Source organism: Sinocyclocheilus rhinocerous, unplaced genomic scaffold (assembly GCF_001515625.1).
Source record: "Sinocyclocheilus rhinocerous isolate Xijiao unplaced genomic scaffold, SAMN03320098_v1.1 scaffold43, whole genome shotgun sequence".
Classification (NCBI taxonomy): domain Eukaryota; kingdom Metazoa; phylum Chordata; class Actinopteri; order Cypriniformes; family Cyprinidae; genus Sinocyclocheilus; species Sinocyclocheilus rhinocerous.
Window position 1 is genome coordinate 364470 of NW_015628370.1, and position 23361 is coordinate 387830.

The following is a 23361-nucleotide window of genomic DNA, read 5'->3' on the forward strand; positions in this document are numbered from 1 at the left end:
CGCAAATGAGGATTAGAGCCTGTAGCCGGTGAAGGAGTCTCCAACCACAAACACAGACGTACATCGTCTGCTGATATAAGGTATTTCATTGCATTTTAACAAGTAATCTGAACGGCCTATATATGTGCACTATTTTAACCGAGCCCTCACTAACTGAGTTTAACGCCACAGTTATGCTAGAATGCATCTCATCCTTATTTCTGTGGCGGCACGTTGGGCTCGTCATGGGGCGCACGGTCCTGAGCGCTGTATGACTGATGTATCCGTTCAATTTAACTTTACTCCAAATATATGAACTTACCTGTTTTAAATACTTTTATATTTAACGTGTTCGTTTATGTCCAATATTTAGTGTTGAACTGTTGGTCTTTAAAATAAATCTACTTTTGATTTTCACCGTTGACTGCAGACATTTTATACTGATAACTTCCGTGCTCTGATGCGGCAAACTTGTCACAGGACATGCGGTCCTAATAGCGATGTATGACTGTTGTATCCGAATATATATGAAATGGCTGTTTTAAATATTTTTATATTTAACATGTTAGTTTATCAATAGCCTATGTTTGAAAGTATATTATTTATATTATTGGTGCTGTCATAGGCTCTCTCTCGCGCGCCCGCGTGGTTTAAAACACCTCTGATAAGTACAGAGGGTCTCTCTCTTGCCCCCACCCACCCACGCACTCACGATAATATCGTGTATCGGCGATCTCACGGGCTGGCGATATGACGATTTGAAAAATGACCATATCGCCCGACACTAATAAATACTTAATAAATAACCAAGGCATTTAAAAAAATAAAACTTTATTTTGTTGAAAACACAGTGATCAGATTTACAGAAGAGTAACCACTGTAGCACGAAAGATGATTACAACAAAAATTTTGGGGGGTTACAGCTGTCAGAAATTAGTAGGAAGTGTAGAGGCCCTTGCTTTGAAGGATTTCAGCACATCTGCGGCCACAGGACATCACTAGTTTCTCTCACTGCTCTTGAGTGATCTTGGTCCACTCTTCTTCATAGTTAAGTAACTGTAGTGGGTTTCTTAGCCATAACATTATAGCCAAGAATTTCCAGAGATTTTCAGTCGGATTTAGATCAGGACTCTGGGCCGGCCATTTCATTGTTTCAGTGTTCTTAGCTTTAAGGAACTGCTTTACCTGTTTTGCATTGTGACAGGGACATTGTCTTGCATGAAAATTGCAGGCTGATTAGGAGATGCTTGCAGGGAAGGTACCGCATGTTGCTGAAGAAAGTTCTGATAAATATTTGCATTCACACTGCCATGTAGCTGCATAAGAGGCCCAACTCCTGCTGCATAAAACATCCCCCAAACCATGACACTTCCTCCTTCACTTTTCACTGACTTCTTTATGCACTTGGGGTTCAGTCTTTTCCCGTTTGACGCCAAACAAAATGTTTCCCATCAGACCCAAATAAATAATAAACTTGTTCTCATCACTAAAGTGAACTTTGGACCAGTTCTCCTCTCTCCACACAACATGCTCCTCAGCAAAGGTGAGCCTAGCCTTTTGATTATTTCTGCTGATGAGAGGCTTGATCGCTGAAGAGTGCACTTTCAGTCCGTCTTCTCTTAAACGTGCCAAGATAGATCCTTACCTATTCAGCGCTGAACTGGCGAACAATTCCAGCTGCAGTGTTGAACCGATTCCCCACTGAGAGTCTCCGCATTATCCTGTCCTCTAGTGCATTTGTCTTACGTGGACGACCAGCCTTTTTGGGGGACTTGAATGAATTAGTGTCATTGTAAAGCTGCAATTTTCTAGAAATCACAGATTTGGAATGACCAACTTCTCTTGCAGTGGCTGAAAGGGTCATTCCTTTGGCCTTCATCTGGACCGCCTCCTGTTGCAGGGTTTCAGTCACCTTAAGGAGTGCTGCCAGTTAAATAGGGTTTGTCATATAATTAAGGAAATTAGCACCATGTGCCAGATTAACACCAATAACTTGGAGGTATCTGTAAGTTTTCTCAAATTTTTCAAATATCTCATTTAAGTTTTTTATACTGTGCTTCAGAATACAATTAACTTATGAAATTTGCTTAAAAAAACTGCCCTTCTACTCCTGTTAGGATAACTTCAAATAGGACTAAGCAGTGACCTTGACATTTAGGAAATTGTAGGTTGTTCTCTGATTTTGATCTCCACTGTATTTCAAGTGAGTGAAAGAGTTGTGGTTGTGTGTGTGTTGATCACAGGCAGCCAGCAGAGAAGTGGAGAGAGACTTCAACTCGGTCTACTCCAGACTGGTGCTCTGCAAGACCTACAGGTGAGACATGTAGTTACATAAGATCCAACCTTCTCTAAATCTTCATAATGGAGCTTTGCTGATGTGACAGCCGCTTCGTCTTTTTAGGTTAGATGAAGATGGGAAGGTGCTCACACCTGAAGAGCTTCTTTACAGGGTGAGTTTTACAAAAGAAGGAAACCTGAAAAATATTTTATCAGCGATTAGAGCGGTTGAGCACTGGTTTTACGTTTATACATTGAGCGCTCTCTGTCTGTCTTCTTAGGCAGTGCAGTCTGTCAACATGAGCCACGACGCTGCACATGTTCAGATGGACGTCAAGTTCCGCTCGCTCATCTGTGTGGGCTTAAAGTAAGTCATCCTGCTGTTATACCATCTTTTTATGTTTTCTCTTCCCACAATGCATGTGTGCGGCATATACTCTCTTTATCTGCATGTGTGTTATGTCAGTGAGCAGGTGCTGCACCTCTGGCTGGAGGTATTGTGTTCCAGTATGAGTGCCGTGGAGAAATGGTACCATCCCTGGTCTTTCCTACGTAGTCCTGGCTGGGTTCAGATAAAGTGTGAACTCAGGTAAGACTAAGCCTCTGGGCTAAAATTGAGCTCATAAATCATTCAGAAAGAAGTGGAAACTGAAACATAATTGTACAATTTAAATGAGAAATGTTCAAATTTGTTTGTTTTTTATTTAATTTTCAAGACTAGTCATGGAAATAAAATTGAAAAATTAATTCTGTTGTTAATCTACATTTTTATTTTATTATTATTTTAAAAAATGTAAACGTTATATGTTCTGATAAGCCATAGTAATTCATTTTTTTAGCAAATTTAGTTCACAAATTGGTCGAAATTCCTTTAGTTTATTTATTACCAGTGCTCCATTTTAATCATCTGAATAGAAGATAAATTCAAGAATTAGGGGTTCAAGCGCATACTGCTGAAACCCTATTGTAATTGTTAGAATGGCCAAAGATCAGCAATCTCCACCTAAAACTGATCGGGCAGACCGAACCGTAAGTCATAGAGACTTGTATAGAGATTGAATTTTCCCCTTTGGACAGCTATAACAGGGTCATTTAGAAAAGGGGTGTGGCCAAATATACCCAAAAGCCTATAAATCCTAAACGAAAACTCAAAACGTCACGAAACTAGGTGAGCACATGCAACACATGATGCTAAACAAGCATGCACGTTTCATGGAGATCGGACCAAAGGTGGCGCTATAACAGACATAAATGTTTATAAATATAGTATTTCTAGGGTAAATTACCTGGAATTGCCAAAAATGCTCTTTTTAATCATTGAATTAGCTGGTTTCAGGTTTGTTAAATAATACATAATGTCTTTTTCCTTGTGCTTAAATGTCTTAAAGTGCTTGAACCCCAGTAATCGCTGCTTGCAGCTATATTTTTTAATGTTTTTGAAAGAAGTCTCTTACCAAGGCTGTATTTATTTGATGAAAAATACAATAAAATCGTAAAATTGTGAAATATACAATATTACATATATTAGAATTTATCATAAGCCATCATGATTAATTTTTGAGCAAATTGAGTCTCAAATGATCTGTAATTTAAATTAATTGTAATATAAATTGTTTAAAGCCCATCTGTGTGCTAGAAACGACTGCCATAAATGTTATTTTGGTTGATTACTGACATGGGTTTGTATGTGCTGCTTTCAGAGTTCTCTCAAAGTTTGCCTTCAGTCTCTCCCAAGACTGTGAGCTGCCTACCAAAAAAGAGGTGAGAGATTGGCACTTCCTCCACTCACATTCACTCAACGTCTCACATGTCCTTCCACACACAGGCTAACATGCATCTGAGTGTTTGTCTGCCATTCCAGAAGTCTCCTGTTCTCAAATCAGAAGTGGTGGATGTCTTGGTCCAACATCACCTCTTTAGTTGGGACCTCTAGGTAATGATGGCAACTAGTTACTAGCCTGCTGCTTGATAATTAGCTGCAGAAGCAGGAAGTGGTGGTAGTAGTAGTAGTGTGTCCCGGTCTTCTGTTCACTGCTGTTTACATAGTGGCTTCACAGAATGTGAACTAAACCTCTAAAAACCAGTTCAGCAGCTTTTGTGTGGAATGCTAAAGCAAATACTGCTCTCTGTTTAGTTCAGACAGACGCTCGTATGCCAGTGTACTTGGAAAGATAAAGGCCTGCTCACACCAAGTCCTATGCAACTAAATGGCAAAAAGTAATTTTGCACCAGAACTATTCACAATGAAACTTAATAGTGATTTTTTTTTTAGATTGTTTAATCACTTTAATCACCAGTGCTCCATTTTAATCATCTGAATAAAATAATTCAATTTTTTTTTGTTGAAAGAAGTCTCTTAACAAGGTTGCATTTATTTGATCAAATACAGTAAAACAATACTATTGTGAAATATTAATACAATTTTTAAGAACTGTTTTCTATTTTTAAATATTTTAAAATATATTTATTCCTGTGACGCAAAGCTGAATTTTCAGCAACATTACTCCAGTCTTAAGTGTCACGTGATTCTTCAGAAATCATTATAATATGATCATTTGATGCACAGGAGACATTTAGTATTATCATAATCAATGCTGAAAACAGTTGTAGTTGTGCTGCTTAATATTTTTTATGGAAACCATGATACATTTTTTTTTTCAGGATTCTTTGATGAATAGAAAGTTCAAAAGAAAATTTATTTCCAAATGTCTTTACTGTTACTTTTGATCAATTTAATGTGTCCTTGCTGAATAAAATTGTTTCTTTTAATATGTTGATGCGAACTCATTGGAAGATGCCACTCTCAGTTTTATTTATTTATTGGCATCTTAACATTTGAAAAGTCCTTTTGGGATAGAAATTTATAGTTTAATTTAAAATCTTGTCATGTATAAGTTCAGACTGTGTGAAAAGATTTTAGGGGTGAGTATTCTGGGTGTCTTGTTCTGACAGCGATAAGTTGCTGTCACCTTCAGTGTGGGAATTGCCAGGTATTGCAAGGAATGATATTGTGATTATGAATTATGCATGCTCAGAAAAGTCCTCTTTTTAGTCTGGATTTAGACTTGATGCTGATGGGAGGCTTTACTGTTGTCTGTAAGTAGCATTGGGAGGCATCACCTGGTGTTAAGAATTCCTCAGTGACTTCACATTCACCTGAAACATGAGACCATTAGTTCTAATGTTAGCTTGCTGAGGAATCTCCTCTCTGACCTTTAGCTCTGTCACCCGTGACCTTGTCTTGACTCGAGCTTCAAGCACTTGAGTGCCATGTTTAATTAGAGTAAGATAGTCATGCAGATCAGCAGGAATGCTGAGCATAGCCATTTGTTTTAATTAGTTCAGCCATTCGAGGCAACGGAGCGTTGTTTAATCAGTGCAGTGCAGATGTGAAGACACATTACCGAATGGCTCACTTTACCCCACTCTTTTTCCAGGAGAAGGAGCAGAGGCCTCTGAAGGAGGGAGTTCAGGACATGTTGGTGAAACATCACCTCTTCAGCTGGGACATTGATGGCTAAACCATCACACGCTTCCTGTGAGCTGCACACATAGACCAAATCACTCTCCATCTGCAGAAAAACAGGGATCACACGTGAAATTCATGTTCATTTGTTGTACAGCTTCATGTCACATGGCTGAAATGGTGAGTGTTTGTGTCTTGGCAGAATAGTTTCACTTTTTGTGACTTGTAAGAGTCTGTCTGTACAGAGGAGTCCTTTGCCAAGACTTCACACAGAATCAGACTATGCCTGCAAACACTTCCTCTCCTCCAAAGCTACATAAATGTTGCACCATTTGGGGTACGATTACAGTGATCATGAATGAATGTAGGATTTGCACCCTTTTGTCCATTTACTCTTAAGTAGTCTTGACTGCCAGTGATCTTTGGATAAGATGTCGGTCCAGCTGTTATGCTCCTGAAGGATTGTTTTGAAAAGCTAATTCAGTGTCTGAATGGTCACGTTTGTGTATATCAGGTATGTACAATTAAGAGATTAAACACTAGAAATTTCATATTCTAAGCAATGTCAAACGAGCTTCAGAGGAATTTCCAATTATGATGGTTTCCAATAGCTGAATTGGATCTCTTAATAAATGTCCTGTGGTTACCACCTCACATCCGTAACATCCAATTACATCACAGAGGACTGGATTTAGCTTTTTTTTTTGAGATGTGAAATAGATGAAGGTCCAGTGCTGCATTACAGTTTACATGTAGTCATAATGGACCACTCTGAATTATAGATGTCTGTCAGAGTGATGCAGAAGAGCCTTGTGTGTCTTCCCTGAAAGAGCCTGCAGTGGCACAATTAGATGTTACAGTAAATGAAAGAAAAAGGGTCCATTTTATAGTTCTTGTAATTGGTAGACATGGTTGTTTTAAACCAAAAACTAGTCTGTAATGGTTGAGCATGACCAAACTCGCAGGGCTTTAGATCATATCCACAATCATTGATAATGTGTACGTAAATAATAAAAAAAAAATTTAAAAGTCTATATCTGTAAGAATTTGTGTGCTTTTGTCTTTTTTGCGTGACAACTATAATAAAACGGTCAACAGAGACAGGAAATGTGGATTTGTTCCCACAAGTGCCACTAGGCATCGTCTCTGACTCAACCAGAGGTCTTCAACATGGGATTGTTTGAACTCATTTTGTGAAAAAAATCATTTGTATTGAAGTCACAATGAAACCGAGGTCCCTGCTCCAGGTTTAATCCCACAAAGGGGCATTTGTTCTGATAAAGGTTGAAGACCCCTGGACTAGATAGCCAAACTCTGACCAGCAAAAAGAGAATCACGCACACTGCTGAAATGGTCAACATCAGTTTATTTGTATATTGGTTGTGGAAAATTCACAAAATGCAGAGAATGGTCCAGGTATCATATTGGGTTTAAATGCTAAAGCTCAGTAAACAGTAAAACCATCTGAAAGAATTTACAGCAAGTGTTGTAGAGGCCTGTCGATCACAGTTTGGGGAAAAAAAAAAAAAAGTTTAGAACATCTTTTCTGAAGAACAACCGGCACTGGTTTGTAACATTTCCCAATGAGGAACTATTAAGATACATTTTATAACCTTAAGATCTACATTCTGTTCTTCTTCCCTTACTCTCCGTTTCACTGACTGGTCTGAAGTATCTTATTTGATCATTTGAGAAAGTTTCCAGAACCTAAGCCAAGTCTGTCAGGCCTGATAACGCTCGTGATTTGCTAAGCTTGACCATGGATTTGGGGAAGTGTAAATAGACTGTTATACGAGGTAATTAGCAATGTGTGTGATTAGATTTTAAAGCGTGTTTAATTGCCAACTCACATTTCACACTAAACTAGCTGCCAGCAAACTCTGCAGTCACAATGTCTTCAGCCCCCACTGAATTCAGGTCATAACACCTACCGAAAGCATCGGGAATCCATCCAGTTCTTATCGTCATGGTCCACAATAACAATGCTAATTCAAATTAAATGCAATTGTGTGACAAGTCTTGTTAATAGTCCCTTAAAAACAGTTAGCTACATAATGAAGAGGTCAGCCAGAGCTTTACATAATTTCCAATGGGATTATCCTAAAAATGTGATAAGAATGACAGCCATAGAGCAAGTACATGATGTCATGTTCAGTCAAGTTTATCCTGAAGTTGACATTTACAGCCAAAACAGAACCACCATGCAGTATGTGTCCTATAGTCTCAGTATCTACGGTATGTACAGTCTACAAACACACACATGTCTTATAATAAATTAGAATTCACAAAACAATGTGCATGTTGGTTCTGTGAACTCTTAAGCCTCGTCATCAAAGTGGTCTGGTCCATGTGGGCAGGTAAAAGGCGCGAGTAAAACATGGATGGTGAACTGGACTCTTGAAAGGAGGAGTTTAGCAGCCCCCGACCGCACCAGCGAGGGTCACTGTGGAGTTACTCTGAGGTTTGCCTTTGTGCCGCTGACCTCCTCGTCTTCTGCCTCCAGACTTTGGCTTCAAGAAGAAAGGATAAAGGAAGTTAGAAGATGATTGTTGACTTCGAAAACTTTACACTTGATCCTGCTATGGCAACATTTACCACTTTATACTGCAGCAGAATAAAATATATAATAGTAATAATAAGCAGCTCTACGGAATAATTACACAGTAAGTGCATGTAGTTTACAGGCTTAATATAGTTAATGAAACCTAAAACTAAAGCCATTAACCAAAATTAAATATTAAAAACTTAGTAGCAGTAGTAGTTCATCAGAATTAATCAATTTGATTCTATGCAACTAGAAAAAAAATACAGAAAGATTTGAATTTTGTTCATTTGAATTCTAGATGGTTATTAATTGAAATGTTTCAACTGTTGAGTTGGTATTCATTCAAAATCATACAGATAGCCGGAATTGCACAATATGAAAAAAAAAAAAAAAAAAAATCAGAAAAATTCAAAAATATAAAAAGCCAAAAAAAATAAATAAATAAAACACTATTTTGATTCATGTCTAAAATTCAAATTTCAACAAAATTCAAATTCAGCTAACAAAATAGTTTTCCAAATATTCATCCATCTGTCATTGTCAGCCAAACAGATCATTGTAACATTGCCCAAGAGAATTCAAACCATCACCCAAAATACTAGCAATCTGTGCCTAAATGCACAGTAACAAGAACACTACAGTGTTCATTATCGTGTGTACTGAGACAACTCCCAAACTAGCAAGAATTAAACACGACACCCTCTCGGTCACAAGCCTCACTCATTCCCATGCCACAGTTTAATTTGGGTAAAAGATGCATCGTGCACTGTCCTTTCAGGATGTTGAGACTCTATAAACAGCACAGTTCCTGTGAGGGGGTAATTAGCAGTCTTGGGAATGAGTGAGTCACTTGCGGTCCCTTGTTTTACCTTGTTCTCTTTGTTTTGAGGGTCTTCCTCCATTTCTGTCTGAAGCAGTAAGAGTGAAACAGCGAAAGCATAACAGAGAGTTTTATGGGAAATAAGGAGGGATGAAATTAAAGCACAGGTGAAGAAAAGCAAGAGAAGAGCATGATGTAGGTGAAGAAAAGTAAATATTTCATGTGAATCAAAAGGAAAATGAAAGCAGGTGGAGTGCAGGGAAAAAGTGATAGAAAGCTATTAGACTGGACAGATCAGACAAAACACAGCAGGAAGACAAATTGCCTTATAAATCTGAGCAGAACACACCTTACATTTAGTATTCTTCCCCTCATCTGTTGTTATTACCTGCTGTGGTACACTTTGCTGAGCGGCTGGCGATCCTGTGCTAGCACTCTCCTCACTGGACGGGGCCACTCCATCCTCTCTTCTAGCCGGGGCTTTCTTTGTTGACTGCATCTTGATTTGGGGAGGTTTAGAGTTTGACGGCTGATTATTTGTTGACAAGAGCAACTACAAGCCAAAAGAACAAAAGTGATCAACTTAGTTTAAACAGTTTGGAATTATTTTATTTTATTTTATTTTATTTTATTTTATTTTATTTTATTTTATTTAGTGCCTTTCCAAAACCCAAGGTCACTTTACAAAATCATTAAAAATAAATAGCTAATACATTATGCAATAAATAAATGTATAAATAAAATATAGACAAGAATATTTATATTTACAACAATAAACTAAATGCAGAGCACAAGAAAAATAAAGCAAACTAATCTAAAACAACAACACAAAATGCAACACCATAAAACATTCTGAAAAAGTAAAACTCATAACAATATCCTTATAAATAATAAAATAAAGTAAAATAGTTAGGAATAATTATTATGCCAGCTTCTATTTCATAATCCTCATCTGCTAGCCGAAAACTACTGAAACACTCCCATGCATTGGGTTGTGATCTACACCCTCAAAGTCGTATGCCTCATGAAGCTGACCTTCGTGATGGTGCCCACAGCTTTAGTTCTTCCCTCTCTGAACACGAGCCTCTGGTCTATGTGCAGGTACTCTGGGGTTTTAATGAAGCGGAAGTGTACGGTAGCTTTGTCTCCTGTGCGTAAGCAGTCACTGGTCATAGAGAGGATAGTGGCCGTTTGCCTGATGCTACCGCAGTGCACTGTGGGAAGGAAGAGACAAGTGAGAGAAATGATAAGAGATACATCTCATATTTGCATTTAAGAGCGTGCAGGTGCATGTTATCTCACCCATTGCTTGATATCTAGGCGAGATGGTGGTCGGGTGATGTAAAACTAGTATCTCAGCCTCAAACTCCCAGTATGCCTGCGGGTTTAATCGTGGTGACACCATAACCATGCCCTTCCTTATTGAGGAGCGCTTGATCTGAAGGAGAGCGAAATGAGAAGGAATACTGTAATGAACAGCAAGATATATGAGATCCAATTTATGAACAAATGACTCAGAACCAATTTCAAAAAGATTCACTTAAGGATTCACTGAGCGAATCTGATTCAGAGTAAATCGCTTGCAACTGATTCTCTTATGCCGAGTTCACACTGCATAATTTTCAAACTCGTCGGATCGCCGTTGTTTTCACACTGCGTGACTATCTGGGGTAGCATTCAGTTGCTGCTGTGTTCACATTGCACCATGGATCGGCGACAGGGGGTTTCACACTGCATGACTTCACAATAGGAAGAATCGCCGACAGCTCTGTCTGGTCCGCAAACTACGTTTCACAACAAAACACACGAGAGAAATGATAAGGAAATAACGCCAGAACCCGCGTGCGTCAGACCGGACTTCTCGTGAGCAAGACTGTAATTATTTAAAATATGTCACAAATATACTCAGGATCACTAAAGAGACAACGTCAACTGGGAACTTCTGAAAAACCATCTTTGAGCAATTCTGTAATTTGTCAACTAAAATAATTTGGCTCCTCAATATTTAATTCCATTTAGTTTGGAACCCACACCACATACCTTTTTCAGAGCAAAAGAGGCCGTCTGTCCACCCCGGACCTCTTTCACAGGCATCCTCTTGCGATGAATGGATTTGACAGTGATGGGTAGGAAAGCACCCAAAGGGTCTGGTCCAAGAAGCAAAGTGTCACTGAGTCGAATCAGCCCTCGTAACGTGGTCCCAGACACTACTGTTCCTACACCCTGGCCAAAAATAATTGGACTGATGAGAGAGGGGAGACATATAAATATATAAACAGAGACAGACAGCGTGCTTACAGGTACTGAATAGGTGTCATCTATCTGGAACTCAGCAGGCTCGTGGTCTTTAAATGAGCTTCTGGAGGAGAGCAGGTTCAGGAACATCTTCAGCAGGTCCATGTTCTCCCCTGTGACGTTAGAGATCTGGAAGATGGGACATATTCTACAAAACAAACAAATATATGTGAGTCTGGAGAATAATTGGAGCGATAAGTCAGACTCAGCAATAAGCAAAAATGTGTATTGTGGGGCATCACCTCTCAGAACTGAAATTGGATGCCGTGACGATGACATCATCTTTGTTCTGGACTAGGACAGGGATCTTTCTGCAGCCTGGAGACTTTAATATCTTCTGCAGGAGCTTCAAGGTCTCTGAAAAGACAGTGTTCATTAGTATGGCAGTACGTGCAATATTCCATCATTTAGTTTCTATTATGCAAATGGCATTATTTGTGGACTCATGGGTCACCTTGAAGAATATTAGCTGGACACATGTCAATCTTAGTAACCACCACAAAGACGGGAACATTGAGAGCTAATGCCAAACCCAGGTGCTCTTTGGTCATGCCAACAATTCCTGCATTACTTCCAATCTGTGCAAGAGAGAGATGGAGTCAATTTAAAGATGTCAACGATCGTTAACCCATTCTGTTGCAAACCCTAGTAAGCTGCCCACTTTGGCCGCACTTAAATGTACTCCCAACATGAAGTTTGGTCCAAACCATTCCTTACAAAATTATGCCACATTTTAGCTCAAATTTAGGATGGCCAACACAGCTGAGGGAGATTTACTTTTGATTTTAAAGTGAAATAAATTAAAATGCACTATTTTGACCAGTATTGCTTGTTATAACATGCTAATGTCAGACTACTAAAAATCAATTGTGGGCAACAGTGAGTCTAGTCATTTCTCATGTGTCTCACTCATACCATTTATGCAATGCAAGTGAGTGACTGTTTTGCTGCCCATGAAGAACGTTTATGAAGTTTCATTTGGTTAGGATGCTGCCATTGAAGGAAACAAAGCTGCCTATGAAGAAATCAAGGTAGCTCACTGGGTTTTGAAACTGAGCTTTTTGCCCCTCCTTACCATCAGCATGCAGAAATCAGGCAGATGGCCGGTCATTCCAAACACAGTTGTCTTGAGGTACTTCTCATGGCCAGCAAGGTCAATAAAGGTAATGACTTTAGAAGACTTCTCACAGATCTTGGTCCAATCCAGGCTGCCTCCGTGACTGTCAGGTTTGTTGACTACCTGGCCTTCTTGATCAAATCCCAGGATGTCGTTGCCCACGCTGCTGGTGCGGCCACTCTCCATTTCATGCTTGTGCCTGAAGAGCTTCTGTCGTGCAAAGCCACGTCCATTATCCAACTCTCCATGAGTCAGCACACCCAGCAGAGTGCTCTTACCGGCGTCCACATTCCCCACTACAGCCACCCTGAGGAAAACACCATCATGACTTTGAGTTAAGCCTGGAATACACTACACGATTTTTGCCCAGAATTTCCGCCGATTTACTGTCTGGAGAAGTTGACGCTAGTTCCCGAAAGTCAGAGCCAGTCTGCACATTTGAGTTGACAGCTTCCATAGAAAATCGTGTAGTGTTTGATGGTCACAGACTCCGATTTTTTAGCTTCAGATTATGATTCCATCCAGTCGGAGGAAATCAAACATGTTTGATATTTTCAGCCGATTTTAGAACACGTGTTGGTTTCATTTGTCACGCATCTCCTAGCAACAAGGTGCACGTTTCTGCGTGAGTTTGTTGTGATCGGAACAACTTCTAGTAGTGTGTAATCCCCAGTTGTGTAGTGTATGATGGACGGTTTTCCTTTGTCACTATTTACAAAGTCGGTAAGTTTATTATGCCTAGTTTTTGTAAAATCTGTTCAGATTTTAAAAGTCATGTAGTGTATTCCAGCCTACAATCAATAAGGTAAAAAGCTTCTTGGAACTAGGAAAACATATTAAAGATGCCCCTTTAATACAATAGAGCATGATTCATATTAATCTTTTGATATGCTACACTAATGTTCAAAAGTTTGGGGTTGGTAAGTTTTTAACTTGTTTTTGAAAGATGTCTCTTATGCTTACCAATGCGGTGTTTATTTGATCTGTTTATTTGAACTGTAAAATTGTGAAATATTATTTACAATTTCAAATAAATGTTTCCTATTTGAATATATCTCAAAATGTAATTTATTCCTGTCATGGCAAAGCAGTCATTACTCCAGTCTTCAGTGTCACATGATCCTTCAGAATTCATTTTAATGCTGATTTGCTGCTCAAGAAACATTTCTCATTATTATCAATGCTGAAAACAGTTGTGCTGCTTAATATTGTGAAAACCGTGATAATTATTATTATATATATATATTTTAAAATAAATAAATACAATTCCTTGATGAATAGAAAGTCAAATGAACTATGTTTATTTGAAATGGAAATCTTTAGTAACATTATAAATGTTTTTATTGTCAAGTTCTACCAATTTAATGTCTCCTTCCTAAATACAAGTTTTCATTAACTTTTGAAAGGTTGTGTACATTCTTGCTCTTTTGGATTCACTTTTCTTGCTCTTTTGCATTGTCAACATTCATTTTATGGAAAATAGCAGCCTGGATATTCTCCTAAACATCTAATTTTATGTTCCACAAAAAAAGACCAAGTGTTTATTTTTGGTTAAACTGAACTGTGACTTTAATTGCAGAAAAAGCCCATTTTCTCATCACTCACCTAACCTCCAGGAAGTCAGCTTCTCCCACCCGACGGCGAATAAGGTAATCTCTGACCTGGCCGCCAGCTTCAGTACGCTCTCTCAACAGGATGAGGTCTGCCTCGATCTGCTCACACATGGACCTTACTGTGGCCACAGACGCCTGCATATCACTCTCATTCAAACCATAGTCTCCTCCATCTGAAAGAGTGAGAGAGACAAGCTGGTGGGTACTTACAAAAAAATAAAATAAACTAAATTGAGTCTCACTGCTCTCATCTCAGTTTCTCACCTGAACCCACCCCCAAGACATAGATGGTCTCCCCGCAGCCCTCGTCCATCCTCTCACGCAGTTGCCGTAGTAATAAGTCATACTGTTCCCCATTGGGACTGACCAGGGCTAGCTATGATACACAACAGAAAAGAATGCTATTAAACACGGAATGACTGTGGAACAACATTCCTTCCATTTGTTTTGTTAGCTCAGTCTGACTCAACACCAGTGTAAATAAAGTACAAAGTCATCAATGGACTCTGAGTTGCCTGACTGTACTCTGCATGTTACATCAGTTGTTATGTGGAGTAATGTTACACAAGCCAAAGCGATGAAGCTTCATGCAAAACACCCTTCAGCAAAAACAGTGCTCAGCTCCAGCCATAGAAAAACAGATCCACTCCTCAGTCTGAAACTGTCTGATGAATGATAAGAAGGCAGCTGCCACAGCAGAAAACATGATCAGTCATCTGCCCTGGTTCCCACATCCATCAAGGTTGAGCACTGGTGACTAGGTAGACCTAAACTGCTTTATGAATAGCTGACGTGTCAAGCCGGGTCGTGCGGTGATATGCTATACATCTATTTAAGACAAAAAAATTTTTTTATTCTTGTTTAATTATAACGCATGTACTTATAGTACCTCATAATAATTGAAAGACTACATGGAATATTTGTACTTCTGTATTACCTATTAGGCATTAGGCATTAGTACTTATTTCTTAGCAATTAGTAACCATGCCTATAATTTTTAATACACACAAACACATACATACAACTATATTGTATGGTAACACATCACACTAATCTTATGTCATGTGTCATGATTAGTCAGAAGAGTTCAGACTGAGACATCAGAGTTCAATTACTAGAAAGATTAAAACTTCTTCTAGTATGAACTGGAATGCACGCTAGTGTCTAAAACAAGGGAAACTGTAATAAATGCTGTTGAACTATTTTAATAGTTGCTTGTAACTAAGAAAAAGAACCAGAACTAGATATTAGTAAAACTGAAATAGGTGCCAAAAACAATCAAATTCATACTATTTGGAATAAATGGTGGATATGTGAAATACAGAACCTAAATTTGTCGTTTATAACCTGTAATTATGTAGTAGTTACTTGTATATAATAAGTAGCTTCTAGTGATATTGAAATGAATGCTAGTTACAATTGTATTACTTACTAGTATTTAAAAATAATAATAGAAACATTAAAATAATTTAAGTAACAAAGCGATACTATTATAATTTGTATTTGTACTTTGAGGTAATTTTAATATTTTCCATTGTAGATACATTATTAGTAATTTTGTTGTATGTTTTTGTCATTTGTACTGGTCTTTTATTAGTTTTTAATGTCTATTTAGTTTTTTTTTTTTTTTTTTCTCATTTAACTTAGATATTTTAGTACATCAAGTTAAACCAAATGAAAATGAGAAATGATGCCTTGGCAACTATCTGATATATATGATATTTTATGTCAGTTATCACTTTATAAAATAGACTTCCTCATTCCCTGATCTATTTATCTCCTCTGTCTCCCTCCTTCTAAAGGGAAATCCCTCTGTGTTGGGCTGATATTGTGTTGTGAGGTTGTCATATCTTCACTAACCGTCCGTATAATGTCCGTATTTCATTCATTGGAATTAATGCAGAGTTGCGGTCTATAATCAGCTTGCTTTACAGATAAAACCCCACATAGATGGATAAATCAGAAAGACATTTTTGTACTGTACTACGACAGGTGCATATGATACAGAGATTAGGAAATATGTTTAAAATATCGCTGAACATAGCCGGGTTAGCTTAGGTTAGGTTTACAGTTGTAAACACTCAGTGGTAAACTCGTAAAACTGTGAAAATCTCAAACAGTAATGAAAATCAGATAACCTTATTAAAACTGTCAGTTCAAAATTCCAACGTGTAGTCATGTTACTAATAATATAATTTTTGTAAACGCATTAATTTACTACAACTAGGCTAACTCTGTTTGAGGCCTACCTTGCTGGAGAAGTCTATGCCGAGATCCACGGTCTCGCCGTTGAACATCTCCCCGTCCTCGAAGCACTCTGCCCCGTCATTATCGCCGCATCCCCGGGCTGGAGCAAACATGCTAGCGGGGACTACAGACTCTGGTAACCCTATGGCTCCGGGATTAAAACCCGGATCAGTCGTCGTTGCCGATGCCATCTCTAGGGCAGCAGTTTTTAAAATCAAACTAAAACAACTTTAAAACGATGCGGATTTGGGGGGAACAACTGTAAGATGATACAGCACAAACACATTCAGACTGCAACGCCGCTCCCCACTAGGCTACCCTGCTGCGTCGAGAAGAGATAAACAAGTATCGCTACATATGACCGGTTTCACAACAACATGATAAACTGCTAATAAAGTACACTACAATCTGACAATCCCTTACTAGTTAAGTGCAAGTGTTTAAATTTAAAATTGTTTTAAAAAAAAATGAGTCGTGTCTTTTTCTTCTCCTTATGAATTATTCATGAGCCATCCTGGCCAATTATTTTGTCCAGAACCCAAATCACGTGTGTTATCATCCAATGAAAGTTCACGGGAGGTGCATGTCTTTACTAATAAAATATAATTACATTACAAATGATGCAATATGTAGTTGTAAAGTTCGTTTTTGACAGAACAAAATAATAATAATAAAAAAAATAATAATTGTAAAAATAAGAGTCAGACTCAGTGCAGCACGCGCGAAAAGAACAAACGACATTTAGTTGGCCGTCTACTCTGAAACCACGTGCTACAACAAAACGTGTAACGAGAATATTATACCTAATATTAAACATCGAGTCACCAGATTTAAGTGCTTGGAGGAATGCAGAATTAATGAGAAGCATATAATAGCGGATAAAGTCAAATTTGTTGCATTTATGGCAGAAGTAATAAACTGTTCAGCACAATCAGAGAGCAGAACGGAAAGGATAAGGATCATAATTAGGGCAGCTGGAAAATACTTGGATATTGAGCGAATTACAATAGATGAGATTAGTGAAAAGATCAAAGTACAAACTGCAATCACGCAAGCATGTGGTGGATCTTAATGTTGCTGACAATTATACAATGGAATGCGAGAAGTTTATTAGCTAATGGGCAAGAATTTAAAAGATACATTGATGAATTAGAAAATAAACCTAGTGTTGTGTGTATACAAGAATCTTGGCTAAAGCCACAATTAAAGTTCACATTACAGGAATATAATGTAATACGCAGGGATAGAAATGATGGAATTGGAGGTGGGGTAGCAACTTTTATAAGACAAGGAATAGGGTTTAGGGTAATAGAAATGAATAAGTGGCATGAATCAGTGGTTATAGATGTTTGGAATAGAACACAAAATATAAGAATAATTAATTATTGCAATCCATGCAACAGGTTGAGTAGAGAAACACTAGAGATAATTCGAGGAACAGGTAGTCACAAATTAGTGTGGTGTGGGGACTTTAATGCCCACAGTACGATATGGGGTAGTGTAAAGAATGATCGAAATGGAAATATTATAGAAGATATGCTGGAGTGGAGCAGGTTAGTGTGTTGAATAATGGTAAAGCAACAAGGTTTGATGTTGCCCGCGGTCACTACTCTGCGATAGATTTAACTCTAGTTTCAGATGAATTGGCTAGGAAATGCACATGGGAAGTGTTGGAACACAGTACTATAGGAAGTGATCACTTCCCAATTTGTTGTAAAATAGGATTAGAAGTGGATATAAAATAATTGTATCCTTGTGTAATACTCCTTTGGTCAAACTAATGGTTATTTGATTTTTTTTTTCTTTTCTATATGTTGTCACCAATATACGTCATGCTCCACACTCCAGTCCAGTAGGTGGCGGAAATGCACCTTTTAAGTGGGTTTGCCAACCGCCATTAAAAAGAAAAGAAGAAGAAGAAGAAGAGTCACCAGATTATCTTGCTTGTGTAATCTAATTGAACTAAATTACTAATCAGCATATAATCATTTTATAACATCAGCAAGAATCTGAATGATGCTAAATTTGTAGAAACGAAAGCCGGGTAACTAGATGTTATTTCACCCCTTTCAGATGGTATTTAATTCTAATTTGTTCATCTGATATAAGTAGGCCTAATATGATGTAAGTATTGTATTGTATAAGTATTGTATTTGTGCTAAAATACTGGCAAGATCATTAAAATCACTTTGGATAAAGCTGACAGCATTTAAGGTTTCTGGAACTATAAAGGCAACATGTTAAATGATTAGATCTTGGCTGCATTTGGGCAGAAATGTGACACAAGTCAATGGAACAAAAGCAAAAATGTACAAATTTATTGAGCCTGAATTTAAAGTCAAGAAGTAGTAGCAATTGGACTGTAATCGGGAGGGTTCAGCTGAACTCCTTTAAGCTAAAATATTTACTTGAAGTACCCCCTAAGATTTAAAGTTAGTAATAAGTGTTAGTCTTAGGAAGTGTTTTTTTAAATTGTTTTTATTTTAATAAATTATTTATTAATTTTACTTTTACTGTAATTATGCTTTTCATAAACTCACCAACCCCTCAGTGAGAATTTATGGTGGTTCTCAAAAAACCACCATAAACCACCACATTTATCGCGATGGCGCCGACGCTGATGGCTGCCTCCGTGGCGTGCTCATTAAAATGTTTTATGGTTTCGTTCATCAAGGCAAGTAAATTTTACATTTAAGGATATTTGTGTAACTGTAGCATTTGATTATACTTGAAAAAAAGAGTAAAATGTACTGATACTTTTCTGTCAGGACATAAATTTTCCCTTATGGAAATACGGAAATTAACAATGGTTTTACTATAGTAAAAGTGCAGTAACCATGGATTGATTGTCATTTTTTAACCCAGTGTCATAAAATCATGGTTAATTTTAATGTGTTTTCCGATAAACCTAAAACACAATGTAGTGCAAAATTCAAAATACATCATACTGAATTTACATACACTGTCCCTAATTTTTAAAGAGTTTTTTTATTCATTAAAATGTATTTATTTATTTAATTTGGAGTGTAGAGAAAAGCCTTACAAACCGTATCCATTATATAAAATTGCAATGTTAAAGTTAAATAACAACGTTCCCTTTACTAGAGACAACAAAAATCCCATATATATACTAGGCTATTTAATAGTAGTTAAAATTTAAAATGGGCAATATTTTGCTGAATGTAGAACTTGACGACACCAACAATAATAACTAAGTACAAAATAAAAAAATATATATACTAGAAGCTGGGTGTGCTCCTCAAGAGGACTATGGTATTGTAAATTTATTAAAATATATTTCATATTTGCAGTTTTTCAAAGTACAACTGTTTACATGTAGTAGAAAGGTAAGCAAAAGAAATGTAATAACTTAATACTGATCTTCATTATGTTATGTGCAGGAAAAAAACACAAACTTCTGCTGAGAGTAATGTTCGCGCTGCGCTGTCAGTTCGGTGGCGCTAGTAAACACGTCCTCTTTGCGCTGTCGAGTCGGTCGCGCAGCTCGGTCCATTGAGCCGCACCGATGACAGGTCAGTGCGGCACGAACACTTTAATACCGCGCTGTTTCATCCCACTTTTGGGTGGTTTGGCTTCCCATAGTTCAGAGCGGATCGCGACGCAGAATCAACTGGGAAATCGCGCGGCGGCGGGACATGCTTTTACATCAATGAGAGGTGGTGTACAGATGTAACTGTGTTAAAGTCGTATGTGTAAACATACCTGGCAATAAAGCTCATTCTGATTCTGATTCTGAAAAAAAACAGCAGGCGACCAAGCAGAACAATGGACAGAACAATGCCATGTCTGACACAAATAGTAAAAAGTGCTCTGTTCGCATGGTTATTAGCCGTTACAGTGCAACTTTTTGATGGAGCCCCGAACTTATCATTTAGCCAAGTCTTTTCCCTATGAGCCAAGCAAGAATGTTTGTTAGATAGGTCTTAAACTGGCTACATTTTAAAATAATTAGATTAATTTCAGAAGTCAGTAGCTCTCAGAATCAATGTAATTTCAGGTATAGATCACTAAATTGTGTGGTTCCAAGTCTTGGACAGTTTGTTTATTTTACATGTCTTAAAAGACAAGCATGCCAAAGCTACATAAAATGTACAGATAAGGAGATTGGATCATTAGGATCCTTCAACTGTGCTGCATTTCAGTCATTTGACCAGCAGATGGCGAAAAAGGAGTAAAAGTTGTCTAATTTGATGATAAAAACAATCTTCACTGGTAGATCTGCACGTTTCTGTGCAGCTCTACACGTACGATGCATGTATCCCAGGCCAGTGTGCATCCATGCACCACTTCCATATTATTTTAAGGGAAAAGTCATTAGGAATAGTTTTGAAAACGTTAAAAATATTTTAAAAGATTAGAATTATTCTAAAAGTGTAACACAAGCACGTGCTATTCCTAATGTAAAAAGTAAATGTGAAGAAAACGTTTTCTTATTAAAGTCATTAACATAATACAGTTGCCTGCAAGATTGTGTGTACAGTAGCCTACTGATGGTGACATTCAGAGGAGGGTCATTTTCTCTCGTGTATGTCATTGGGCAATATGGGCATATGTTTATGCACTGCCCCACGCGCATGATGACAATCCAGACCACAACAAACTGCCGGTAAGGATGCGATCTCTCGTCCTTTGTATCTCATTTGCACTCCAGTGCTTCGTTCTGCAAAGCGCATCAGAGTATTCTTCAAAATCCGAGCTGGAATACGAATTCGGTGACTATCGTGGCAAGTTCTGTATCGACGATCAAGGTTTTGTTTATAGCATCGGAGAGGTTTATTATCCGAGCTCTACAGCGTGTCCCTGCACCTGCACAGAGGATGGACCCGTGTGTGTCAGACCCAAGTGCCCGCGTATACACCCGAGATGCACTCGCATCACATACAAGTCCTGCTGTCCCGTGTGTGAAGCGGTCAGTAAAGTTTGCGTGTACGGGGGCAAAACGTACAGAATGCTTGAAGAATTTAGGGTGAGTCTGCGGAAGTTCTTAGGCTAGAAAATAATATATTTTGGTCTGGATGGATATTGTAGTGATGATGATAATAATGTTTCGTTTTGATTTGTTTTTCACTAACGTTCTAAGGTTTATTACAACAATGCAGAGATTCTAATATGTAATGATGACCTTTTGCATTGTTTTGTTTCGTTTCACAACACTGCTCACTTTTCAGGAAATGAAAGGTTTCAAATTTGGGACATCATAAAAATGGCATGATAATTATCTAATATCTGTGTTTTGTTTAACTCTAGTCAATGAACTAATGTTTGTGGGATAAAAAAAACGTACATTTATCAGAAACTTTTACAATACATATTCTAGAGTATGGAACAAAACAGGCTCTCAGACACTGGTGCAATACTCTAATTTTAAAAAATCTAAAAGGTACATATTATTTACCCCTAAATTAGTACTAAATTAGTAACATATTAGTACTTTAAAAGTACATATTAGTACCTTTTGAAAGGATACTGCCCCAGTGATAGTTTTGAAGCTTTTTCTCTGTACACAACTGAGAAAATATTTATGTATGAAGAAATTATTTTAGATTAATCCATTCAGAGTAGTTAATTTGGGTGCAATTGCCTGTTATCTGATAGTATGGGGGTTTTCCCTGGCCTATCAATCATCAATATGTCAATAATAAATTGTATAATCCAGAGTGATTCTTTGTTCCTGTTTTAAACAGTTGTCACCCTGTGAGCGTTGCCGGTGTGAAGTCAACAGAGAAGTTTACTGCACCATATCCGGCTGCCCTGCATTACATTGTGTGAATCCTGTATACGAACCCAGCCATTGCTGTCCTGTGTGCAAAAGTGGTGAGAGTTTTTACACATGCAATACCTCACATGCATGAACGGGTCTGTCCCGTTCAGTGTCATTACCACTGTAACGTAATGTTTTAACAAACACTTGCATCTGCATCACATGCATCTGTCAAGACCTATTTGTGTTTTGAGAGGCATGCATGTAAGGTTGTGTTTTGAGGATCAATGAATGAGGAAGTTACATTCATGATGTGGACCTCTTGTTTTTGATGGATTTTTTTCTTGATTACTGCATGGTTCATGGTGATGTCATGGAAAAAGAATGATGCAATGGAATTGTTCGATGGATTGCTTACTACCATGCCGTCTATAAATAGGAACTAGTTCACGGCATGCTGGCATGGCGCAGGCACTATGGGGCAATGGGCCATCCCTGACAACAGAAGGCTTGAGGTGGACAGATTGTGTGTGATAGTTTGTGTATGTAATGTTTATATCGAATCTAATTAATGTGTATAGATTTCAAAACAAAATATACTGTATATATATGAAAAACGTAATGCATTTGTGTGCATATATGAGTGGCAATTTCTATCTGAGATCTATCATTCAATAGACAACAGTGGGTAAAGGCTTAATTCACCCAAAAATGAAAATTCTGTCATAATTTACTCACCGTCATGTTGTTCCACACCTGCCTGACTTTATTTATTCTGGAGAACACAAAAGAAGATATTTGGAAAATGATTTTTGAAAAGCAATGTTGCTTTGGACCCCACTGAATTTTAATACATGAACAAAAACTTATTTTGTGTTCCACAGAACATAGAAAATCATACAGGTTTGGTATAACATTAGCAATGTTCGAACTATACCGTGGACTTTGGGGGAGCCCACTTGTTTTTTTTTTATAACGGGGGGGGGGGTCATTCGCGTGCCTCAAAAGAGGGCTTACAATGACTTACAAAGATACATAACAGCTACAAGTGTATGCACTACTTGCTTTATGCAAGCACTATATAGGATAAATCACTATACAGGATTTACCCTATTATACTTTATCGACACGAATTGATAGGTGAAACAACAAACAGCCACCCACAAATAGTCTATAAACAAAGCATCAAGCTGTCTTTGAGTTCACATGAACAACAGTTAAAGTTACTCGTCGTCAGGCTACAGAAGAACACCATAATTCCTCCGTTCAATTAGGCCCAA

General features: G+C 37.9%; 3 protein-coding genes across 7 annotated transcripts in view; 2 read left to right on the forward strand and 1 right to left on the reverse strand.

Moving 5' to 3' along the window:
• The window catches only part of sgsm3 (small G protein signaling modulator 3), a 28817-nt gene extending 22061 nt beyond the window's left edge, over positions 1-6756 (forward strand). For 2 of the 3 annotated variants that reach the window (XM_016549333.1, XM_016549332.1), the window contains exons 16-21: positions 2223-2293; positions 2381-2429; positions 2538-2623; positions 2723-2845; positions 3957-4017; positions 5694-6756. In XM_016549333.1, coding sequence (XP_016404819.1) covers positions 2223-2293; positions 2381-2429; positions 2538-2623; positions 2723-2845; positions 3957-4017; positions 5694-5777 — 474 coding nt within the window. In that variant the 3' untranslated portion in view covers positions 5778-6756. Of the gene's footprint in view, positions 1-2222; positions 2294-2380; positions 2430-2537; positions 2624-2722; positions 2846-3956; positions 4018-4117; positions 4190-5693 lie in introns of all 3 variants that reach the window. The other variant, XM_016549334.1, reaches the window with a different exon arrangement.
• A 1111-nt stretch (positions 6757-7867) lies between these two features.
• Positions 7868-16843, reverse strand: LOC107737742 (GTP-binding protein 1-like). Of its 3 annotated transcripts, none has more exons than XM_016549337.1 (13): positions 16362-16843; positions 14377-14488; positions 14105-14285; positions 12458-12806; positions 11837-11960; positions 11625-11739; positions 11386-11530; positions 11128-11310; positions 10390-10525; positions 10123-10301; positions 9476-9586; positions 9137-9175; positions 7868-8232 (listed from the first exon to the last, which is right to left on the reverse strand). In XM_016549337.1, the coding sequence occupies exons 1-13, from the start codon at positions 16548-16550 to the stop codon at positions 8134-8136; spliced, it is 1962 nt and encodes a 653-aa protein (XP_016404823.1). In that variant the 5' UTR covers positions 16551-16843; the 3' UTR covers positions 7868-8133. The 3 variants fall into 3 exon arrangements, with proteins under 3 accessions (XP_016404823.1, XP_016404821.1, XP_016404822.1); XM_016549335.1 differs by having other exon boundaries at positions 9476-9640; XM_016549336.1 differs by lacking the exon at positions 9137-9175 and having other exon boundaries at positions 9476-9640.
• Positions 16844-20959: 4116 nt separating this feature from the next.
• LOC107737768 (brorin-like) overlaps positions 20960-23361 on the forward strand; it is a gene marked incomplete at its 3' end in the record, with an annotated part of 3854 nt that continues 1452 nt past the window's right edge. Inside the window, exons 1-2 of the mRNA XM_016549390.1 lie at positions 20960-21346; positions 22065-22194. Coding sequence (XP_016404876.1) covers positions 20993-21346; positions 22065-22194 — 484 coding nt within the window. The remainder of the gene's footprint in view (positions 21347-22064; positions 22195-23361) is intronic.